This window comes from Sander vitreus, chromosome 23, assembly GCF_031162955.1.
Source record: "Sander vitreus isolate 19-12246 chromosome 23, sanVit1, whole genome shotgun sequence".
Taxonomy (NCBI): Eukaryota; Metazoa; Chordata; class Actinopteri; order Perciformes; family Percidae; genus Sander; species Sander vitreus.
The window spans coordinates 7,765,035-7,789,376 of record NC_135877.1 but is presented as its reverse complement, the minus strand read 5'-3'; the positions used below and the strand labels follow the sequence as shown (position 1 = coordinate 7,789,376).

At 40.6% G+C, this 24,342-nt stretch overlaps 1 protein-coding gene across 1 annotated transcript in view; it reads right to left on the bottom strand.

Annotated features, from left to right (window-relative positions):
- LOC144537696 (proton myo-inositol cotransporter-like) overlaps positions 1 to 24,342 on the bottom strand; it is a 70,880-nt gene that overhangs the window by 28,086 nt on the left and 18,452 nt on the right. Inside the window, exon 4 of the mRNA XM_078281519.1 lies at positions 7,985 to 8,093. Within this exon, the coding sequence (XP_078137645.1) occupies positions 7,985 to 8,093 (109 nt within the window). The remainder of the gene's footprint in view (positions 1 to 7,984; positions 8,094 to 24,342) is intronic.

Here is a 24,342-nt window from a genome sequence, read left to right as displayed (position 1 = left end):
GTTTTATTGGTTGAGCTGGCTGTTCGATTCCAACTTCAGTTGCATTTATTCCCTTGCTGACGACCAAAGGACTCACTTCTTGTTGGAACTTTTACTTCAAGGAGAGGACTTCAAGTGGGACAATGTGTCAATATGAGGTCGACCGATAGTGGATTTTACCGATACCGATAGCTAGGTTGGGCCGTATTTGCCGATAACCGATTAATCGACCGATAGTATTTATAACTTATACAGTTGACAAAATACATACATTGTTTCAAAAAAAAGTCCAGACGCTTTTGCCAATAATCAAAATAATAATGTCATATTTATTGATATTACACCCACAGCAATGCTACACAAGCATGTGTGTTGTCTAAAACAGTTCTCCTACATATTTGGAGTCATCCAGTGCAAAAATAAACATAATGAGCATTATAATTCATATAAAGGACAAACAATCTCAAAACAGTGACGCCATTCTTCTCTGTAGAACGGTTTAGAACGGTAACAGACGATCTCTGACCTGGAGGGATCTATCTTTCCCACTTTATACTACTATATATATTTGTTCTCGCTTGGATGCCCATATAAGGCGTAATGTGTGACGGACCTGCCTTCCCATTGGTTGAAAACATAAACAAAGGCATCATGGGAGATCCCCTTGTCGGTAGCACCTACTGTCTATGGGTAGCACGGAGTTAGCGGCAGAAATGACCGAAAACGTGATGAATTATGGACATCAAGTGGATAAATCTTGGATGTAACAGTTTGGATTTAATGCTCAACAACCCCGAAAAAAAGGCACAAGTTCCAGGCTGGATAGAAAATCACCTGTAAAGGCTAGAAAGACACCAAAGACACCCCCCGTGACGGCTAACTCGTTAGCTTTTAGCTGCAGCAATCAGTAAGTCTCTACGTTTAACTGTTATTAAATGATCTAAATATGAATCAGAGGTGCCGTTTGGGATCGTGGACGATCCTTTAGGGTTCTGATTCTGACATTTGGGTCGGACTTGCGTTTATTTTTGTCAGTGTTTTAACCGCTTGAGGTAAGTTAGCCTACTACTAATGTTTAGCGTCATCTCAGCCTCGAAAGCAAACAAACATACTGTTGTGCTGTTCTTTCTCTACTAATGCAGCATCTATTCAACAAATTAATATGTACTGTATACATACCTTTTTGCTGTCGATGCTTTAAACGCGCATCTGATGTCAGCCTTCTCCGCACAGCATGTGCTCTCCGTGCAGCGCGCAGTAACACGTGTCGAAAATAAACAACACGAGGCATCAGTGATAGTTTTTATTTCGCCTCTAGAGGCCGCTATTGTAATGCATGATGCCAGCAGACCCTTCTCAGCTCTCGCGTACTGTGTAATGAATGACAGCGCGCGCTTCTCAGCCGCTCCAGCAACGGACGCAACCATCGGTATGGATTTTTGCCGATAACGATAGTTCCACCAATCAACTATCGGTGCCGATTAATCGGCAAAACCGATGAATCGGTCGACCTCATGTGTCAATATGAACTCAAATGTACCATTTGTGTGAGCATATTTGACAGAGAGAAAAGAAATCTGTAAACGTCATCAATCCGCTCCTGTCAAGTTCCCAACTTCTCTCAAGACTGTTAGAGCAGAGTGACAGACAATATGTGCTTGCTAGTTTGGTTTGCAAATTAATATTTCTTGCCAGTCTGCCAGCTCACTCTCACTGCCCTTTTCCTTCTTTCTATGAGCCAGCCCGGTGGTTTAATCAAGAAAAGCAGCTGCGGACAGGGATAGCGGGGCTTGTCTCTAAGCCCAGCTGATTTACTGGCTCCCAACACCTCCTTTATATCTCACCGGCTAATAGGGCTAGCCTGGCTGCTTCACACGGGAACAAAAAGGCAGGTGGTGAACAGACCGGCTGGCAAAGTATACAGAGCTAAGCAGCACGCAGGATGAGCGAAAATAATGCTGGAAAAAAACAAAACGCTCAGCACAGATGTGGATGGAAGAAATTACCGTGCAGAAAATACACCAGATTGAACACAGACAAGAACCAACAATCCCGCTTTCAATTTTCAACTTTCACCTTTTCATCCCCCCAAATTAGCTCGTATATGCAGGTTTTAGGAGATAGACTCCTTTCAGCTTTGCCAGTAGATATTGTAATATAGTATTTTCCTTTGGGTGTGTCACGTTCAACGTCACAAACATGCCGGAAACTACAATATAATCGGCTAATACGTACATACAGTATGTTACGATGCAGCGAAGTTACATACATTTAATATGGTAAACCCTGATCTATTCTACAAGTGCAATCACTCCAAAGGGGACTCTGTTTCATTGTTTGTGGGACTGTAATACAATTCAAGACTTCTGGAAAGAGGTAGCGCAAATGATATTTCAAATAGTGTATGTAAATTTGCCTCTCCATCCCAAAGTATTTATCCTGGGGTTGTACCCAACTGATCCTAATTTTAAAAAAAGAGGTAAAAAAATACTTATTGACGATTGATTTCTCTTGCTTGGAAAAGTGTGAATAGGCCTAGTATGGTCGGTGGCTTAGGGAAATGTCTTCTTGCCTAACAATGGAAATGGAATGGAAAACATATATGGTTAAGGATAGACAAGATACTTTCAAACAGGTTTGGGGACCATTCTTGGACGTTGTTGAACAAAACAATAGGGGTGGTGTTCTGGCAAATGAGGGGAATTATGAGTAATTTAGTATTTTTCATGCAGCAGAGAGGTTTATATTGGCTTGCGACACTGATTTGTTACATGTTCCAAAGATATCTTATGAGAAGAGATCAGACCAAAGTGAAAGGTCATTTTTTTTGTATTAAGTCCTTATAATTTGTGTTTTCATTTGATATAAATGTCGCGGATTTGTATTTTTATTTTTTGTCTGTTGCTGTGATTGCTGTCTTTGGTTTTTCAGGCTCTGTCTACATTTTTGTATGTCTTGGTTTAAATGAAACTCAATAAAAAAAAACAGGGTAAGTAAACAATAGAAGGCAGCATAGAGGCCAGTGACAATTTTCTGGTCTTATATTAGTTATTCAGTCTCTCTTTCAAACACTGCCAACTCATCTGGACAATGTTTGAGTGCTGCTTGCTGGACACCTCTCATAATTGCAGAGTCATTTCTCCCGGGAATGCATTGGAGGATTGTAACCTTTCCCGCTGAAGACAAAAGCCAGATGTTGATGGGTTTTTCATCAAGTGGGAAAGGGGCTTTAGTGACCTGGGTCAAATGTTACATTTTCTTAGTTGTCCTGGTGTTCTTGCTATTTCTTACATCTGTCTGCTGCTTTAAGGCTGCATTAATTATAAGCTCCTTCAATTTCACATGCCCAGTCTCTGATGTCTGCATTCTGATCCTGGTATTCCACATTACAACCATGATGTGATGATGTGTTCAAATTTCACTGCACAAACCAACTCCATTGTGCTTGTTAACAGTAATCAGTCTACAAAGGTGTTTTCTCTCCTCGTGCTGCGTTCATGTCAGGTCAGATGAATGGGAAAGATGGAAAAGATTCCCATGGTTACGACTTGTGAGCATTCACTTCACAGGACATCTCAGGACAGTTGAGTTGGTCATGTGAGAGTTAAAAATAGTGTGCATTAACAATATAACATTGTGTTTATTTTAGGGCTGTCAAACGATTTATTTTTTTAATCGCGATTAATCGCTGAATGTCTATAGTTAATCGCGATTAATCGCATATTTTATCACATGATTAAAATTCTATTATTTTGCATTTCAGAACAGTTTTTAAGTACATATTAACAATGGAAAGCAATGTTTACCAGTGTATCTTGATTGGGAATCAAATGAATGCAAATAAAGTTACTTTATGAACTTGATTTTAAGATTTGTAATTATTTATTTACTGTAAACAAAAGAAAAATGTGTGAATCTGTCATTATTGCACAATTCCTCCAAGTAAAATAGTGTTTTGCGTGAGTGGGTAGCATGCTAGCGGGTAGCATCACGTTAACTGTACTACTATGCTTAGCTCCGTAGGTGGTAGCTCAAGCTTGACGTGCTTCGGTGATATTTTAATTTGGCTTTACACAATGTGCATATGGCTTACGACTTGTCTACGAGCCGTCCGGGAGTTTTGGAAAATAAAAAGCTCCATTCAGAGTTATTGCTGCTGTGTTTCTCCATCATGCCTACAGCCTACAACAGCAGGATGTGTTAGGAGGAAGTGGCAGTTTGATGATAAGTAACGGTGCTGCAAAGGGTCAAAATAGTAGCCTGTTAGGCACAACGCAAAGCAGAGTGAAGTGTAAAATAAATTAATAAATGCCGGCATGCGATTAAAAAAAATGTATCGCATCGTGTCGGCCCTTAATCGCATCGCGATTAACGCGTTAACGCTGACAGCCCTAGTTTATTTCCATTGAACAGACTTTGGCTGCCGTTAGGGCGTCCATGTTTGCTCGGTTTTCAGGCACTTCTGTGTCATATTCCTTAAATGTTGGACCTTTCACTGAAAGATCTGTTTTAGAAGTTGATGTAAAAGCTTTTTACAAGTCGGCAACTTATAATTACTGTGTGTTCATTAACCTCATTTTCCTGATAATTTTGTTGCAACCTACAACCTCGACATGAATCACTGTTTTTAATCATATTTGTTAAGTATACTACTTATATGTTAGGGGTGTTGAAATGATCCAATGCATCGATGCATTGCGATGCGGACCTAGATGATTCTGGATCGATGCAGTGACAGACCATAATCGATTATTGCCTACTAATGTTACTTGTTGAATTTCCGCTCGCTTGCTTTTTTTGTCTTTTGTCTGCTGTGTTCAGACTCCGCTACATTCAGGAAGTGTCTTTTTTTAAGACTAGATGCAATAAAAAGTGGAGTTTATATATATCTGAATATATTGAATTTGTTGATGAAAACCATATGTAGCAATATATAAGAAATTTGAGGAGGTGACGCATCGGGATATCGATATGAATCGTTGACAGGATAATCGTAATCGAATCGTGAGACCAGTAAAGATTCACACCCCTATTATGTGTTACATGGAATTTGGTTACCTCATGTAATTACCAGGAAATCTGCTGCGCCTGTATCGGTGTGCAGTCTCTTTAACAATAAACTGTTATGCTAATACATCTCTAGCACACTTGAGCTAAACAACACTTTTACAACCAGAAAATGGTACAAAACAAACAACTCAAACTGAGACATTGTCAAAAATCGATTGTCAGCAGGATGAAGTCTTAATTGTCAATTTTAAAGGATGTAATTATCACCAAAGGAAGCTGCAGTGGGTGTTTTTCGGAAAATGAAAGGGCAGTCAGATTTCAATTTGTAGACCGGAGACACATTTTAATGGCTGGTGTAGACATACAGTAACACAATCTAGACACCATCTTGATCAAAGACGTATAAACACTCCGTGTAAATGGGTCACTGCTGACACGGATAAACTAGCAGACAGACCTTTTCCGAAAGACTGGAACACTGACAGACACAAGTCTGAGAGACAGACAGGCAGACAGTGACAGAGCTGGGACAGATTTAGTTTGTCCCCTCTTCTCTTCATACTGTCGGCAACAGGAGATGAAGATACATATATAGTAAAAGTGGCAGACATTCAGTGAGAGAGACGAGTATTTCAAGAGATTTGTGACATATCCAGTGTGTCACCTCTGCTAACCACAGCTGCATTTCAAATCTCCAGATACAAGCACACATCATGTGCAAACATCCATACCTTTAGTCAAAGCCATACACAAACATGTCAGCACACTTCACACAGGTGCACGTGCGCAGACCTCAAAGTCCATAGTGTCACATTCCATGCATCAGATCACACATGAATGCAGACACACAAACATGCACTTATCCTATTGCTCTCACCCCCGACGGTTGCTTAGCAACAGCACATATCCACAGATTGTTTACAGAGCTTGTAATATAGTCCATCTCAAAGGGGAGGTGAGGTGAGACAGAGACAGATGACATAGTCTCCTCAGATGGAAAGATAAAAAGAATAAAAGAGGAAAGGTGGTTCGTTCTCTGACAGGCAGGTGGGCAGTAGTAGCATGCAATGAGGCTTTTGGTCTCCGGTGTATCATGTGTTATGAAAGATGAAAGAAATGTTTTATGATTTAATACTATGCTGCTAAACCAAATACATACGCCTAGATCTTTCTTGTTGAAAGGGAAGGCTGTTGACACACAGATTCAGTGTCATGTACCATCCTTGTTTTGGTTAACCCTGAGGCCCAAAGAGCTAAAAACACGCTTGAACTTTCCTTTTCAGTGGTCTCAATGGTTCAATCTAGTGACAGGACAGACTATGAAAATCATTTACAGCCTCTAGTGGCACACACACATTTTTTCGTGATGTTAAATATGTTACAATAGATTAATATTGCCATGGTTTTATATGTACTTGATGGTTACACCATCTCTATAATAGGTTAAGAAAAAAGTAGATCACAATAAAAGTTGAGCAACATTGTGTTGCTGTGGACTGCCTTTTTACAGACAGTGCTATTGTCTGTCTGAACATGGCCTGACCTTGACTGTCACTGTGAATTATAGTGGGAAAAATATAGTACCGCTATAAAGATTTTGCTGACCCGTCCTTCCACATGATCAATTTGGGCAACAAATTCCATTCTCTGGATTTCTGCAATGAGATTAAATAACTGAATATGATCTTCAGCACAGACTGCAGTTTCATCCTCTGTTTACTTTCATATGGTACAGTAGGCTTTCTGTAGACAACCGAATACAATCTGATAGAGACTCTGGTGTCAGCCTACTTCTGTCTCCTTTTACTGATAACGCCAGTATAGTTTACTATAGTTTACTGTCCTTGGTGCAGCTAAATTCTCACTCTGGAACAATTTATTTGGTCTCAGTGTAGTTCCTCTGGTGCAACCCCAAGTTTGAGTGTCCCCCTCACATAGCAAGGAAATTAACAGAAATAAAAAAACAGAAATGCAAGACTTCTTCAGACATGCTTGTTGTGAATGTGACTTAATAACGGATTATGTATCTGTCTGGGTACAAAAACGGTTAATTGGTCCACATGCATAGCACCTGAGCAGTTATCGGGCAGGACTTCAAAGCTTTACTTCAAAAGGGAGTACGTGCTGTGTGCTTAGACTAGTGCTTACTTAGTAGACTGTCAGAAACCTATCTATGGCCACATTATAGCTGATGTTTTTTTTTAACTTAAAAGGTCCCATATTGTAAAAACTAAGATTTTCATGTCTTTTTTCATTGTAAAGCAGGTCGAGGTGCTATATAAATACTGTGTAAGTATAAAAAAAAAAAAATGCTCAATCCACAGAGAAATGTGCCTTTAAACGAGTCAGCTTCCCTATGTTTGTGATGTCACAAATATACTATAGATGAAAGTGCCACTACGGTGCCGTTACAGTCATTTCCCGGCTGCAGTGACGGTGCAGAGACTCCGATATGGAAGAGAGATATGGAAGACCAGGAAACGCTGACCAATCAGAGTAGACTGGGCTTTTTTCGGGAGGGGGGCTTAAAGAGACAGGCTCTAAAACGGAGCATTTCAGACAGAGCGTGAATACAGGTATATTCAGACAGACAGTATGAAAAAATAATTTCATAAACATTTTTTTTTTACATTAAAGCAGGTAAACATGTTCTAGTAGAAACCCAAAATACAAATATGAACCTGAAAATTAGCATAATATGGGACCTTTAGACATGACAAACCTCCTACTGTATATCACTTTAGTTTTCCAAGATACGTCTATGGAGCAAAGGTAGGCATAAATGCAGCTGGGGATACTAAGATAAGCATGGTTAGAATTGATGGAGATTTGAGTTCTAAGTAGCTGCATACTCCACAACCACTGCTAGTAACTGTCCCATTATGCCCTACTGTGTGTTGACCATTGCAGACTCAATACAGTTTTAAAAGGTCTATTGTCAGTAATTGGGACCTGTATTGGACGACTGAGGTAAAACGATCGTGGTTTCACTCACATGACTGTGTTGATTCCTGAAAGTTGCTGGAACATCTGAAGACCACAGCCAACCAGGAGGGCTCGACGAGTTGGGGGGTAGGTCAGCATTCGCCAGATTACAGGGCCATCTGGAGACAAAAGCAAAGGCACAGCAGAAATTAATTTCAAACTCAGCATGACTTCACTGCAAAACATACAGAGGCATTAATAGAGGTTCATTCCAAAAATCAGCTACCCACCATAAGAAGAACAAGACCCGTCATGGTTACAAGAATTGGTGTGCAACAAAGCCAACAGGCTTTATTATAGAAGTATTATCTTTATAGTACATTTGCCAATTATGACTTTGAAACTTCTTTTATGAGTTAACCTGCTTCTGCATTAAAATATGTTGGACTTGACATCAGCTGTTTAGCTTAGCACAAGACTCCAGGAAGTCACTGCTCCTGACCAAGAAGTATTCCAGCACATAACCATAAAACCACATCACTTTTACACTTAGCTTTTTGTACAGATTAAACAACTAAGATATGATGTGTTAATTAGTGAGCTTTCAAAGTGCTGGCTTCTGAAAGAGACAGGCTGGCTGTCTACCTGTTTAAAGTGTTTATGCTAAGCGAAGCTAACCCTCTGCTGGCAGTATCTTAATATTTAGCGTACAGACATGAGAGTGCTATCGATCCTCATACCTTACTCTTGGCAAGACAGTAAATAGGCATATTTCCCAAAATGTTGAACTCCTCTTTTAAAGATTACTTTTTTGGGCATTTTAGGCCTTTATTTTCATAGGACAGCTGAGGACATGACAGGGGAGAGAGAGGGGGAATGACATGTAGCAAAGGGCTGCAGGTCGGAGTCGAGCCCACGGCCGCTGCATCGAGGAGTGAGCCTGTATATATGGGCGCACGCTCTACCAGGTGAGCCACCCAGGCGCCCAAACTCCTCTTTTAACATAAGCGAAAACACATTTACTTTAATGGGATTATCAAGAAATTCTATCTTTTCTCATTTTGTCAGCTGCTAAATTCCCATATTCATAATATATTTATGATTTGGGCATGAGGTTGACATAATGAGTCAGACTGTCCTCAAATTTATAGTTTCAAGCCTGTGAGACAGCAACCATCTGCCCAGTTCCGAGGCTTTGTTAGCTCCAGGGATGCTGCTGTGTTACTTTGACCTCTGACCTCCCTATGAAAAAAAGAAAAAAAGTGTAAAAAGAAATGTCTCTCTTGAGGATCAGCATAGCACAGTAGCTGCCTTTTTCCCCGTAATTTTCAGATGGTGGATATCTCTGTTTGGGATGAAACAAATATTTGATGCCAAGCTTTGGCCTTGCAGAATACCACTTGGCTCAGCAACAGAGCCCAGACTGTGATCTCCAACACACACAGACAAGCAGCTCCTCTGGGAGGAGAAGTCTTAATAGGATGAGAGAGTGGCTGGACAGGCATGGAGCTGTCGGATAAAGAGGAAGACACACACGGTGCCACGAGATCAGACAAACAAGCCTGAACACAAACAGGAAAAGAAACACACAGGTATGTCTGTGTGCCAGGATACAAACGTGACGGTGCAAACACAAGCACATTTAAACATCATAAACAAGGATGCATGAGCCTGCACATATTAAACTACAGTGACACACACACATAGGCTGATTACTTGGGAGCAGCTGTGTGTAGGAGGACTCTGGACCAGTGAACATCTCTTTTAGCAGTTTGACAAGCAGACCAGATTCTGTAACACACAGACAGAGTCAAGTGTTTTAATGGCTGACTTCTCAGAAGGAGAGGAACATTATCATCTTTGATTCTTTTCAATTCTCAAATGCTGAAAGAGGCTTTTTAACTTTTACCGATTCGTCCGCACCTTCTCGTCCTTTCAAAGAGACGAGAGGCAATTTTCACCACACACGCTGAAGCAGTCAAATACATAACATTAGTCTCAATTCATCACCTTTTCCTTTAATAAAATGTGCCCCACATAAACAGGCTCTGCATATTTTCTTAACCCTTATGTTATTCAACTAGAAAGATGAAAATACAACACTCATTTATAGGGCCAAAAGGTTTTGTGCTTTAGCCTTATTAGCAACATAAACTCAGCTTTGTCTGTATATATCCATTTACTACGGTGTCTAAATTACTAACCATTACTAACGACGACTCTCACACTGATAACAACTGACGTTCCTAACAACTACATCATTCAAGACACTTTATATGCATTTCTATCATCTGTTCCAAATGAAGAGTTTTTTACTGACTGGTCTGACCACACAGAAAAGTATCTCAACATTAGCATGGATTGTAAAACAGGAAGTTAATTCTACTAAAAATGAAATGGCTTTGAAGGGATGTAGGCTTATTATAGTGTCACTATAGGAAAACAAAAACACATGTGGTTCTCAAATGGCAGCCCCGATGTTGGTAAAGCCTTTATGATAATACTATATTTACTATGAACGGCTACCGCCTACTGTATGTTACCATCCACCCACTCATATTTACTTAATAACGGGACCCCTCATCAGAACTTAATATAGTTATATGAGCCCTGGTCTTTATTTATAGATAACTAAGTTAGCTTGTGGGTAACAATGTCAAAACAGGGGCTTTGGAGGGGCAAGCCACGAATGTACATATGAAGTTCAGTTTACTCGTCGTGAGGAGCATTACTCAGCCTGGGAAAATAGTTGTATAATGTCTGTTTTATGAATGAGGTCATAGTGATGTCATCAGGGTTATCTTGGATTGGGATTGAGGCTTCAAATTTTCAACAGAAATTCTCTGTTATGAATTTGGGACAAGGGTTTGAAAGATATGGGCATTTATCAAGCGTTTGCCGTGTAATAAAAGACACTTTCCAAGTGCATTATGGGAAATGTAGCATCATATTGTTAAGAAATACAAATGAATTCTAAGCTTGTTTTTTAAAATGATAAGTACTTTTGGGGGGTTTTGTCAGTAAGCTACCGTATGTTTCAGTTTCAGCTTTCTAGGTTTAATGTGAAGCAGAGCTCTAATTGTAGACAAGAGGAATTGATGCGTTCATGGGCTGAGCCATTTCCACGTGGTGCAGTGTGATTGGGTGATCCCCGGAGACCAGAGCAGAGGAGCATTATCTGATTAGCCAACAGGGAAATCAGGATTCATGGGCAAGAGAGTGGAGACCTGATGGCTGCCTGAAGAAGATCTTAACAACTCGGCCAACACACACAAGCATGTAAACCCATTCAGATGCAATCAATCACACAGACACAATATCTTATTCCCTCTGGCTGTCTGTCTTCGGGCTTAACAGTACAGCACATATTTACATTTTTCTACAAAAAAATACAATTTGGAATGCAAATAGACACATTGGTACTCACTCGTATAGGCTCAGAGGCACAGTCTCACATACATGCACAAACACACACAAGCTTACAAAAACACCACCCAGCTGTAATTTAATCAGATGAGATATTGAAGAAGAAAAATGGCAATGAAAAACAAGTCAGCGAGCTACCAGCAAGCCACAAGCACAGTGATTAAGCCTCACGGCAGTCAGTATTCCACACTGAACCTTTTTAACTGCCTCATTTCATTCAGTCTATACTGCCTTATTACCTTAAAACTTTAAGTGTGATGCATTCAGGTGTAGATCAAGGCTAGATCCACAAATAGTACAACAATCTAAATACCAGCTCTTGTAAGAGATGAGCATGTGATAGTACAAAGCCATGACTCTCTTTTCTTATGTCAATCTACCCACACAAGCTCTGTGATCATCTCTCCGCCATCGCTACCTGCACGGATCCCCTTTGATTTCACACCTCGTTAGCAATCATTCCAGCAAATACTGAGAGCCTCACTCTAAGACCATAAGCCCGTGGTTTGTTTGTACAATGAGCAGGGCATGCCTGGGATGTGATTTTAATGAGAATGAGGTCCGTCTCCCTCTTCTTCTTCTTCTTCTTCTTCATCGTCTTCTCCTCCTCTTTGATATTCACTAAAGGAATCTCCAATTAGCTCTTTTCCTCGGCTACCTGCTTCCGGAAGACACCCCGGCTTCCCAATTAGAGCGCCCGTTTAGCACTGTTGGACCTGTCAGATGTTTCCTTTTATTCATGCTTCAAACACGTGCCACAGTCAGTCGGCTTGATGAAATATACAGCGGGGAGAGAGTCAGCTCACTCTCCGGGAACATTGGCAAGAATCCATCCACAGGATATGCAATTACTTCCCGATTACTGACATTGATATGGAAATCCTTTAAACACAGTGAAATGTGTATCTATCCATGGGATAATACAGGGGGAGAAATGCTGGTGTTAAAACAATAGCCAATCAAGGAAACAAAGAGGCCCAATGAGGCAACGGATGGGAGCACAGGAGGAATTACTGAGACAGAAGTCAGTCTATAAGACAATAGCTCTTTCTATCCATCCAATCACCATGTCCTCAGGGAGCAAGTGGCTGGGAGCGGGCTTCACTTACATAACCTGGAGAGCAGCAATCAAGGACTGAAGCCGGAACAGGCAATCTGCAGCCCCCCTACCTCAACCCCCATCTCCCCTCTAATGATTTCTTCTCCCTCTTCTCTCCCTTCTCACCTCTCGTCTGCTTCCTCATCAGAGTAGCATCATGTCACCTCGCACTCTTTACAGTCAAGAACAAAAAAGAGGGTCAGGACTAATGGAGAATAGAGACACTGCAACAGGTTGTTATGGAAGCACTGTGCAGCCCATTTGGAGTTCCACTAAATTACATAGAAACTGCTATTTCCAAAAAAAATAATGTTACAACCAAATAGCCACCATGTAATCATGCTTAATCTCCACTTAAAGCTACACTAGGCAGAGCTTTCATGCTAACATACTGCCATGTCAAAGAGTCAAGAGTTTCACATTTTGGGAAACATGCTTATTTGCTTTCTTGCTAAGAGTTAGACGAGAACTCTGTACGCTAAATAAGAAGCTACAGTCAGGAGACGGTTAGCTTAGATCAGCATGAACACACTCTAGGTGGGGAGCAGTGACATCCTGTAGACACCATGAGGTTGCTAGGCAAAAAAACAGATGTACCATAATAAGATGTACAGATTATGAGGTATCTCGATTAGTGAGCTTTAAAAGTTGCTGGTAGGCAGATTGTTACCTTTGGGCAAGCCAAGCTAGCTGTTTTCCCCTGTTTCCAGTCCTTATGCTAAGCTAAGCTTAGCTAACTGTCACCTGGCTGTTGCTACGTTCATGTCATATTGAAAAGACTGTATTTACCAATTACTAATTAAAGAGTAATTACAAGGCAAGCAAAGGTAACCACCTTGGAATAATGCTCCCCAATCTGAATAGCGAGAGGTTTTCCAGTATGCAGACTGATCTCATGAAGTGGCGTATGTATGACACGCCAATTACTATGCCATTATTGGCGTGTTATCAAGACGCATACTCGGTTTTTAGCCTGTTTATGTCGTGGCTTTAGAAAGTGGCGTGTATGTTTACGTTGTGACGTTGCAGACTGCTGTCTGCTGTATACAGCCTAGACATACACGTGGATAGCTCAAAATGTGTACAGATAACACGCAACTTGGCTGTAGGAAAGTGGCGTGTATGTTTACGCAAAGTCATGATGTCATGTTGTATGCATGTATGCAGCATGTAGTTTTACATTTAACAAAGCTATGGGAGTGGTATACAGTAAATCTTTTCACCTGACTCTCTGCTAGAAAGCGAATGAGCGTATTTCCGTTAATCCAAACTGTAGAACTATTCCTTTAATCTGGGTTAAATTGGACAGTGCTCTAATCTTATCCCTTTCAGTTAAACCATTACGCCAAAATAATTATTTTCGTGTCAAAGTGTTGCTTCTCATGGTGACTACACCTTACACCACATTATCATTTAGAGAAACATAAGGAATCTACACTGACTCAGTTAATAAGACAAGAGAGCTCCTCTCAATGGTAGCCTGAATTCCTTATAATGTTTACATAAAAATAATGTGCATGTGCTGCTTCATAGCCCTGTTTTGACAATTGAAAAGGATTACGATGACAGGATTTCGTTTAAATACGTTTTTACTGAACTAAAGTGAGGTTATAGGACCATGAAATGCAGTCCTCCAGCTTCTGATAAACAGCCTGTGCTTTTCAGAGATAAGGAGCCTTCCTCGTGTTTTCTCCTGATGTGTTTAAGAACTTGAGGAAGCCTTTATTTCTGTATTCTTTGAATCCCATAATATCCATTGGACCACTCTGAGATCATGTGGAGGCATGGCATCTTGAGGAAGAAAATCAAATTAGCTGAAGAAGATGCTCTCAAGTAGAGTACCTGTAGGTCATTCTTGTGTTAACTAGAGGTAAGTAAGTCGCCTGGAACCAACATGTGAAGCTTAGGGATGTTTTTTTTTTGGACAATATTATGAAGAAATGAAATGTTTTCTGGAAAGAAAGGATCTTGATTGGTTCATTTCAGAGATAACTGAGAATCACTCTGGACCTGTAGCGTTAGGGAGAAACAGCATTTTAAGTGGAGCTGATCAAATCTCGTCAGTGTCTGCAGATGCAGGGGAGCAGCTGTGTTTATTTAAGGGCACACACGGGCCAGCGGTTGCCAAGAGCTGAGCACCAGACAGACGGATGGAGGGATAGATGGATGACACACACACACACACACACACAGCAATGGTGTACAGCTATAGTTATCTCTGATCATGCCCTCGTCATTCTGGATTTCTCCTTTACCCAATTGGTAAATCTCCCTATAGACTTCTGTTATCGCCACCTGTTTCATAAACGTTATTCTAACAAATAAGAACGATTCGACTTCATCTTCTCTCTTGTGGGAAACGTTTAAGGTTGTAATCCAAGGGGATGTACTTCCTTACATAGCCAGTGCTGCAAAACAGTGCAAGAAAAGTCAAGAGTAAAAAATAAATCCATTTAATCGATGCAGCAGAAGCAGAGATATCGTCTTTTATTCCACACATACTTTTTCCAAAACCTGGCGCCTACATTTCACACAATGCAACCTCGAGCTGCGAGCTTCAAGTAGAGATGAGGAGCAGGCTGCAGAGGTCTGGTATAGCTCACTTCTGTCCAACTCCAGCAGCCTGCGGCAAAAAGTTGAGACCGATTCAACCTGACGGCACCCTGTGGTGGCCAATCACAACCCTGAGGCGAATAGCATGATTGCGTTCGTTGGTCTGAACAAGCCCTCAATATCACAATCGACTCAAAACCAAAGATAGCCCAGATAATGAGGTAATCAGTGGTATCCCTTTTTCTAAATTCTTATCGCAAACCTCTGCTTTTTTAATACTGCAAAAGAGACGGCACATGGTGGAATAGCAAAGAGAGAACACTTTGAATCAAGCACAGTTGCTGTCTCAACTGCCCCAAACAGTGTTCCCGAAAGCTTCGCAGTCTCGGTGTGAGTGTCAACAAAACCACCAGCTCTCCAGTTTGAAACTAATCCTATCAAAGGAATCGATCAATAGAGCGCAGGAGGTTGCCCGTCAGTCTGTCATGTTGTTTCTGTCCGTTTCTGTAGCCGGTTGGATAAACAAAGACGATTATACAAAAGCAGAAAGATGCAAAAAGACAAAGAAATGGGAGCAGTAATGAAGCCAGTTCTTCCATTTCAGTTTGAAAAGTCACTGCCTGGTTATGTAACTCAGAATCAGATCACACCAGCAGAGCTACCTGAAGTTGAGAGGACACGACAGAGAAGCGCATTCATTTTTAAACCCCATCTGACTTTTTCCAACTGAGATTTCTATTATTCAGCGGTTATACAGCTTTCCCTGAAGACACACTGTCTGTCATTAAATGAAAAGTAACACAGCAAAAAGTTCAAGGATAACTTGTTTTTCATTTTGTGAACAGAAGTTATTTTCTGGCTCTATATACGACAGCTCGGTGGGTAAACTCCAGCCATCCAGTACGTCTTGCATGTTTCAACAAATGTTATGCAAGAATCAGCTGCTATTGCCAGTTTGACCCAAAACTGGTGGGTAGTTAGCCATGAGGGACATGACTAGAGAGGTGTGTGTGTGTGTGTGTGTGTGTGTGTGTGTGTGTGTGTGTGTGACACAGAGAGAATAATGATGGATCATAATAGCCGAAGGGAAACAGGCAAAAATACACACAAACCCACAGAAAACTATTATTCTGGCGTAGAGTTGCACTATTTATCTGGACACACACACACAAACTGTGATATGCATTGTATAATAGCTCTATAACACATCAATAGAAGATACACAATTGTAAAACAAAAAATTACATTTGAACTCAATATACACACAAATTACACATTGAAATAATGAATTCCTTTTTTTCCCACACATCCTGTCTTATCTGGCATGTGGGGATTTTTCTTCTACAGTCTGAGCTAGCTCCTGCGCCGACTGAAATTCATTATCACATTTTTAAAGTGCTGAAATAATGAAGCTGGCCTGTCTGTGCCCTCCCAAAAATACTGTGTGAAAGAGGCTGGTTCAATATCCATCTCTCCATGCAGGGAATGTGACAGGCGCAGAGAGGGAATCATGATAGATCTGCCATCGCACAACTCTCGGCTTGCTCAATTATTAATAAGCTGCTTAAAACCTACAGGGGAGCAGAGGAGTGGAGAGCTTGTGTTCTTTATTAGTCACTGTTGCTATTCCTCGCTGCTTGACCCACACAAACTCATCAGAGTTGGTTTTAAGACTGCCGACAAGTTTTGTTCATTGTCTTTTTTACTGCACAGTGTCTTAATAAAGGTCCAGCACGGGCCAGGTTATGAGTGGGAGGATTAAGGGACACATTTTTGGTTTTTTCTACTTCATCAAACAAACTCATGGGTGGCTTTTTATGTCTCTGCATGCAGTTTGAATCCACTGAGCTCGATAAGTTTAATCAGTACATATTTCATTCTGGCTAAGAAGGAAAATGTATCTCAAAATATCAAATGATCCCTTTTAAATGATGAGGAACATGGATCTGTTCCCGAGCCTCTCTATGCATACAGGGGTGCAGATTTGACATTTTGGGCACTGCTGCACTTTCCACTACTCCCCACACATTTCTACCAGTAATCCAGTTCAAAATCAGACTAGGGGACCCTTGAAAAGCCATAACCAAATTATAACCAGGTATAAAAAAAATATGCTTTTTTAAACTTTTATTTGAATTTATGATACAATAAAGCTTTTTTTTTTTCAGCTGAGGAATCACATAGTCTGGACACCTCTTTCAGATGGTCAGTATCCTCATTAACCCAGCTACCACTAATGATTTGCAGCTGGTAGTACTTACAGTAGAACGTTTATTTTTGGGTTATAACTGTATGGTGTGAGAACGTATATTATTGCTTTTCCTACCAGATTCTTGTACATTTCATTTGTACAGAGAGTCTGGCCACTCTCCATTGACAAGTGTTAACTTCCTTGAAGGTGGGTACTCTGCTGAAGTTTAAAACTATTGGATCTGCCCAGAGCCACTCTGGATGTGCCATAACCAATCGCTAACGTTTGGTCGTGACGTCGGCTCAGCATCGCTAGCGTTCGCCTTAGCCAACTCCTTCACCACTAACGGCGCGCGCTGGAAAATTTAACTTTTCCTGAACATCATGTCCACCAACAAAACTCAGCAAAGATTGTCCTTGCTCGGGCTTTAACTTCTGGATATTCGGCAGCATTGCCACAACGGACCGAATGGCTTCGCTCGCAGGTGCCGTAGCCTAGAGCAGGTGTGTGAAAACATGGAGGCCAGAATAACAAAAGATTTGCTGCTGTTTTCTTATACGAGCATACAAACAGCACATGGACAGGTGTGCGTTTGTGTTATCTGCAGGACAACGAACGGGAAAGGACACGGATAAGGTGTTTTTTTATACATGGGCCTATTTATGAATAATTTGAAACATGTTATGTCTGTGTATGTTTCTTGACAGAGGCATTTGTCCACAATAAACAGTTTGTCATTGAATTATGTTCAGTGAACCAAAGTCGCCTACATCAAACGTCAGTTCTCAACAACGCGTCACCAACTGAGAAACTCTGTTAGCAAAATCTAGCCCGAGTTTCCCACCTCTGATTCCCACAGGAAAGGACGGTAATGATGACGTTTTCACTCGGAAAAATGTTTTTCCGATGTCTCTGTCACGATCTGTCAAGTGTGTGGCGAGGCTTGGACCCAAATGCAGTTTAGAAGTAATTTATTAAAACAAAAACAGTCTTACACAAAATGTCCTCCGGAAGGTAGCCAGGCAGGAAACAAACGAAACACATAATCCGACATACACAAACAGCATGCAACGCAATACAATGATCCGACAAGGACAGAACAGGAACTAAATACACCAGGTAACGAGGACTAACACTGGACAGGTGACACAACAGGTGAAACAAATCAGGGTCGGGCAGAACAATCAAAAAGGCGGGAAACAAACAAAGACAGGAAGAAAGCTAGACAAGACAAGGGAGACAAGACAGACTACAAAATAAAACAGGAAACAGAACATAACAGAAAAACAAGACTACCACAATAAGACAGAACAATACCAAAACCCTGACAGTCTATGAACGCAGCAGTAGTACTGAAAGGAAATGAAAATTGAGCGTAAGTCCGTAAGGAGGGCGGAGCCAGGCTATTTCCTTACAGTCCTGCCGAGCACTTTATATACACTTATAGACTTCATATAAATAATTTACATGCTGTAGCGCTCAACTTCTTTATGAATAAAGCTGAATGCAAGTGAATAAAATGAAATTGAATATTGTTAAAATGATAGGTGGAAGATAATACTGGCAATGCTTTCTTACAGTCACATCTACAAAGGGGAGTATGATTGCTCAGCCTCTACACTCAAGTCAAGAGTAAATCACTAAACAGACGGCACAGATTTGGAATGCAGACAGCAGGTCCAATCTGCACACCAATCTGTGTGGAAGACGAGCAATACCAAACACGACTCGCAAAAGCAGAGTGATTGGAGACATCAGCGTTTCTAAGAGACTCGTTGGTAAAAGAGTGTGTTAAGCAACGGGGGAGAAAAGTGTGCTCTGCATTTCAAAAGGTGCAGAGATGAGCTTCAGCGCTGCTGGCTGGCATGACAGGTGATCTCAATCTGATCTGGTTCTCCTACAGAGTCAGGTTAGTGGAGGAGAGGAGAGGAGAGGAGAGGAGAAGGAAGGAAAGGAGAAAAAAGGAAGACAAAGGAAAGGAAAAGGAAGTTAGAGGAAAGAAAAGGAAGGGAACGGAATGGAAAGAAAGGTAAAGGAAGGGAGAGGAGAGCAAAGGAAAAGTAAGGAATAAAAAAGAAAGGGGGTTACCGTAGATGGGAGGAAACAACATGAAGAGGAAGGGAGATGAGAGGAAAGAAGAGAAAGGTAAAGGAGAGAAGGAAAAAAAAAAAAAGAGAAAGAAAACAGAGTAAAGGAAGTGAGAGGAGAGAGAAGAAAAGAAGGGTGAATGAAGGGAGAGGAAAGTATGGGAAAGTAAATTAGAAGAAAGAGAAAAAGAAAGGAAACGTGAGGAAAGGAAAAATGAGCTGCAGTCATAAAGTTGGGAGTAAAGACGAGGTGAGTGGAGAGCCACGGAGGGAGAAAGAAGCTGTTGTCATTGGAAACAGCTGTTATCTATATTGAACCTGCTGGTGTTTTAACTGCCTGGCATCTTAATAAGCTGTTTTAGTTCAGATCAGTCAGATCAGCGTCTACAGATGTCACTGCACTGATGCATAAAAAGCACAGCATTAGGGAACCTCTAAACTACTGTAGCACCCACAGGTAATGAAAAATAATGTCACTCTTGAAAAATGTGATATTTCGTCCTAAACACAACTAAAAACAGAGAAACCCTTTGATGTGAGGTTTTTCCCGCTCAAGACACTACTTCTGTGACACTGCAGCTTCACAAGCATCTCATGTCGGCTTCAAACCGCGTAGTTCACCGGGAGGCAGTAGGAGTTCAGTGGCAAAGAACTTTTTCACATTTGATCTTGTCAAAATCAAAGTCTTCTCCCTGAGTCACTCACACCTCTCGTCTGAGCAGCCTTGAGACAAACAGAGTGGGTGTAAGTAACCAACAATTGGGACTACTCAGCGGAGAGTCAGTGGTTCAGGAAGGGCACAGACAGCTTTGTTCAAAACATAAGCATCTAAAAAAAGACGATCAAGTAAACAAATCAATGTCTGACTGATCCATTCAAGCAAAGTAAATATTCAGAACAATATGCAGAACAGTGACAAACCGATACAGATGAGGAGAAAAAAAGGGATTGTATTCAGATTCATGAAGAGAGAGCCAGAAAAGTTCTAACAGCTGTAACAGCGACATAGAGCATAAATGAAACACTCCTTTTAAAGGTCTTATTACACCTCTGAAGTGCTGGCTCAGTGATTTGAGAAGACCTGAGGCATTTCAATGTGGAACAAGGAAACTAATGTGCGTTGAAGAGACAGCGAGATCTTAAATGTCTCCTGAAGGCAACTGTGCGACTGTGATGAAAAGACAGCTGTTAGCTCCGATTCTTCTTATGTTTCAGTTAAAAGGTAAAGTATGAGGCTAATCATCAGTTCAAGATCAGTTCAGTTTTCCACAACATTGTTTGGGCTTCTTATTGTGTAACAAGCTGATTATTCCAAATAAAAAAATGAACACAATATATATAATATGCTTTGGTGAAAAGTTGTGTTTATAAACCAGCTTCCAAAAAATGTCACCTTAGCAGGCATAATTGTACTAATTAATTAATCATTCAATTAAAATAAATCCAATCTCAGCTCATGTAACATTGTGCTTTTTGCAGATATGTACCTCCTCGGTTCAGTCTGTGTAAGTTTTCTTTTCTTTTTTTTTGTAAATTGTATTTATGCATATTTTTCAGTATAACAATATAAAGACAAGCACATACACAAGGCGTCACTGTGCAAGTTAACATAAAGAAACAGCTGAATAGCTGCAGCATAACAGATGGGGTTTTCCCATGTTGCCTTTATGCTTGGAGTAAAAGAAAATGCTTGCTCGTTAGCGGGATTTATTCTTCTGCGGAGGCTCCACGCAGCGCTTTCGCCGTAGCCTACGTAAGTGGTCTGAAGTTTATACTTGCACGTTGGAATGTGGCTCAATCTCTCTGATTTAACGCAGAAGCATAAATTGGCCTTTAGGCTTCAATGTCCAGCTTATATACATTATTCAGGAAATGTTCTTTTGAGGTCTTGGTTTGATCACCTGATGCTCAATTATTGCTTTAAATCAGGTATAATAAACCAGTCGAAATAAGTAAATGCTCCAAGGTTTGAAGAAACCTTGCCAAACATTCACAGACCTGTGACACACACACACACACACACACACGCACACATACAATTCATCTATCCTTTCCCATTGGCAATGCAGTAATAACATCTCTGGAGACATTTTGAAGTCTGCTGGTAATCAATCTACTGAGTTATTGAGATTCATGACGTCCCAGCTGCACACCTGCTCTAATGAAAATGGCAGGGATCTTCCTTAGGGGTGCACACACACACACACACACACACACACACACACACACACACACACACACACACACACACAAAGGATGGGGGGGTGGGGCAAACAGGAAACATAGGCACATCTGAGTTTCTCATTCTGCTGTTTCCCATTTAAACCTATTTGGATAATAGTTTTGCCAAAGATAATTGACTGACCTAATGAACCCACATTTATGGCTAGAACATTTCAGTCATAACCATTACTGTGCTTGTTAATTTCACTCAGGGCTCATTGAGGCCTCTGTACCCAAAAGATAGCATTTCAACAAGCACATTTTAATTGAATAAAGCATCTCTGGATGAGTCACAGGTTTATTGCTGTCATTGCCCGTGGAAACTGGGACCCTGGAATACCATCCTCAGAAAAACACTGCTGTGTGATAAAGTATCCTTCATTTCAATCACTATTGCGTCCTGCAAATTCAAATAAGTGAAAGTGGACCATTTCAAATCTCCTTATGTTGTTCCGCCATTGTGAGCTGACAAAGAGTGACGATTATTCAAGGTTGAAAAATTGCAGTACATTCAAAATGCTGAACTCAAAATCTCTTTTGGTCATTGGTTCATTAGGATTATGCCGACATCAGAATGTTGCTGGGGATTTGGACCTTCAGTGTCAATGCTTCAAAAGTTTTTATTACTATATCAATTATTTACGTACCTTTTGGTAGTCGAAAGAGTTTTCCATTTCAGTGAGTTTACCTTTCAATTTAGTTCTACTGATCGCTCTGGTCTAGCATGTATGCCGTTAAATTCTTACTATTACAGTAAAGGAATGGTTTGACTTTTTGGGAAATATGCTTATGTGCTTTCTTGCAAGGAGTTGGATTATAAGATCAATACCACTCTCAAATCTTTTACATGTAATATAGGCAGGAGCTGGTATGGTTACCATAGCTTAGCTTTGCATAAAGACTGAAATTTGAAATTCTATATGTATAATCAGCAAGTTATTTCTAACTATTGACTTATTGAAAAAAGAAATCCCCATGCTCCTCATCAGGTGTATGGATTTTTCAACAAAAAGCAATGAACACTGTGAACACTTACAAAATGCCTGCTAATACGTAGAAGTTCAATTAACGTCTGCAGCTGACGAATAGTCACTTGATAATGAGCTTATTATTACAATGTTGAATCAGGAGTTGGATGCATTCATACTTTTGTTTTTGGACTTACAAGTAGGCCTCAAAAGAAACCAATTACTGAAGTAAAGAGAAAGACAATTCCCTAATCTCCCCTCTCTGCTTTCATCAGGAGCAGCTTGCCTTGCTTTGCATCTTCTGCTAATGCAGCCTCCATCATAGTTTCCCAGAATAGTTTCCCAGTTTTGGTCTCATTTCCCTGCACTCCACCCTGCTTCACGCGCCATCGCCTTATTGCTGTTCAAACTGATGACAACGAGGGCAGAAATGTGTCATTTCCAATAGTCTTATTTCAAAATATTTGTTCGTATTACCCTTCTGAGCATATTTGTCAGGAAGCCCATTTGGGTTTGTTAGAACGCAGAAGTGGAACAAGAATGTAAAGCACTAGAGCAGAAAGCATATTTATTGAAAAGTAGATTAGCAGAGAAGACAATGCCTCAAGCATGTTTAGACTTAATTAAGTCTGATTCCACAGCGGAGCAGTGAACCCAGCCCAAACTAGTTGAATTTACCAAATAAGGCCTCAAACCTTTTATTACATTCCATTTTGACCAATAATGAAATCTATGAATGTGCTTATAAAATGGACAAGTACTGCTTCAATTTAAGATACTAAAGAGGCTCCAAACACTTTCTCCTCCGTATGAAGCCAGGGTCTCATTATGACTTCCTGGTGGTTTAAACAGCCCCAGAGCAGCAGTGGATTTTCATAAAATGTTCAAATATCCTGAATTATTAATGATTAGTGGGGGAATTAGGACTGTGATGGAGGCAGACACTAAAAGTCCCTATAGACATCCATCAGATGTGTGTGCACCGTGTTTGTAAGAATAAGTAGTGATTATAATTGCATACAATTATTAATTTAGAAATGCTCTGCAGGAACATAAATGCAGCACATTTGTTGATAGCTAACACAGTATACCATTCAATTACCTTGAAACAGATCAAAAACAAGCATGCGTCAAACAGAACAGCAGGTTAAAGAGGAGATCGCTTTGGACCACAAACAATTGTAACACCAATTCAATTACCTACACCTCAACTGATGTTGGAATTGTGTACAGACTTTAAATCAGTCTCAATGTTCTCTGCTTTTATAGCTTTTATAAGAAGCCATATTCATTTTTCAACAATATACTCACTTGATTACTGACTGTGCCTGTTTGCCTACCAAGACATAATAGAAGTGCAGTGATTGTAGTGTGCTAAACTGATGTGAAAGTGAATTTATTCAGACTGGATAAACAGACTGAAAGTAAGATTTCCTTAAAAGGGATACTGCTTCCCAAATCTATCTTTAAAGCTGCACTAATTCATATTTTCATATTAACAATGGACCAAATGACTACATGTAATATGTAAGGGGTCGCGCCTAGAGAGAATTATCACCCAACTCTGGCATTCCCCTCAGCTCCATGAAGCGTTTTAATGTCCTTCAGCCCATTGTTTTACGGCCCGCAACTTTACTCTTTTGGTTCAGTCTCACTGCTGTCTTCAGCTGCATGCTGCCTCTGACAAGCTCCGATAAACCCACTGCACACTACCTGCCCAGCACCAGATAGCAAAGTTAGCGACTAGCTGGTGAACAGAGTGGATTATTGGGCAGCTAAACAGACAGATATTTCCCTCAGGAGTTGGTGGAGACCAAAACAAAGCTAAAAAGGAGATGACTTACATTTGCAAGGTGGATAGAAACACGACTTCAAATCAAT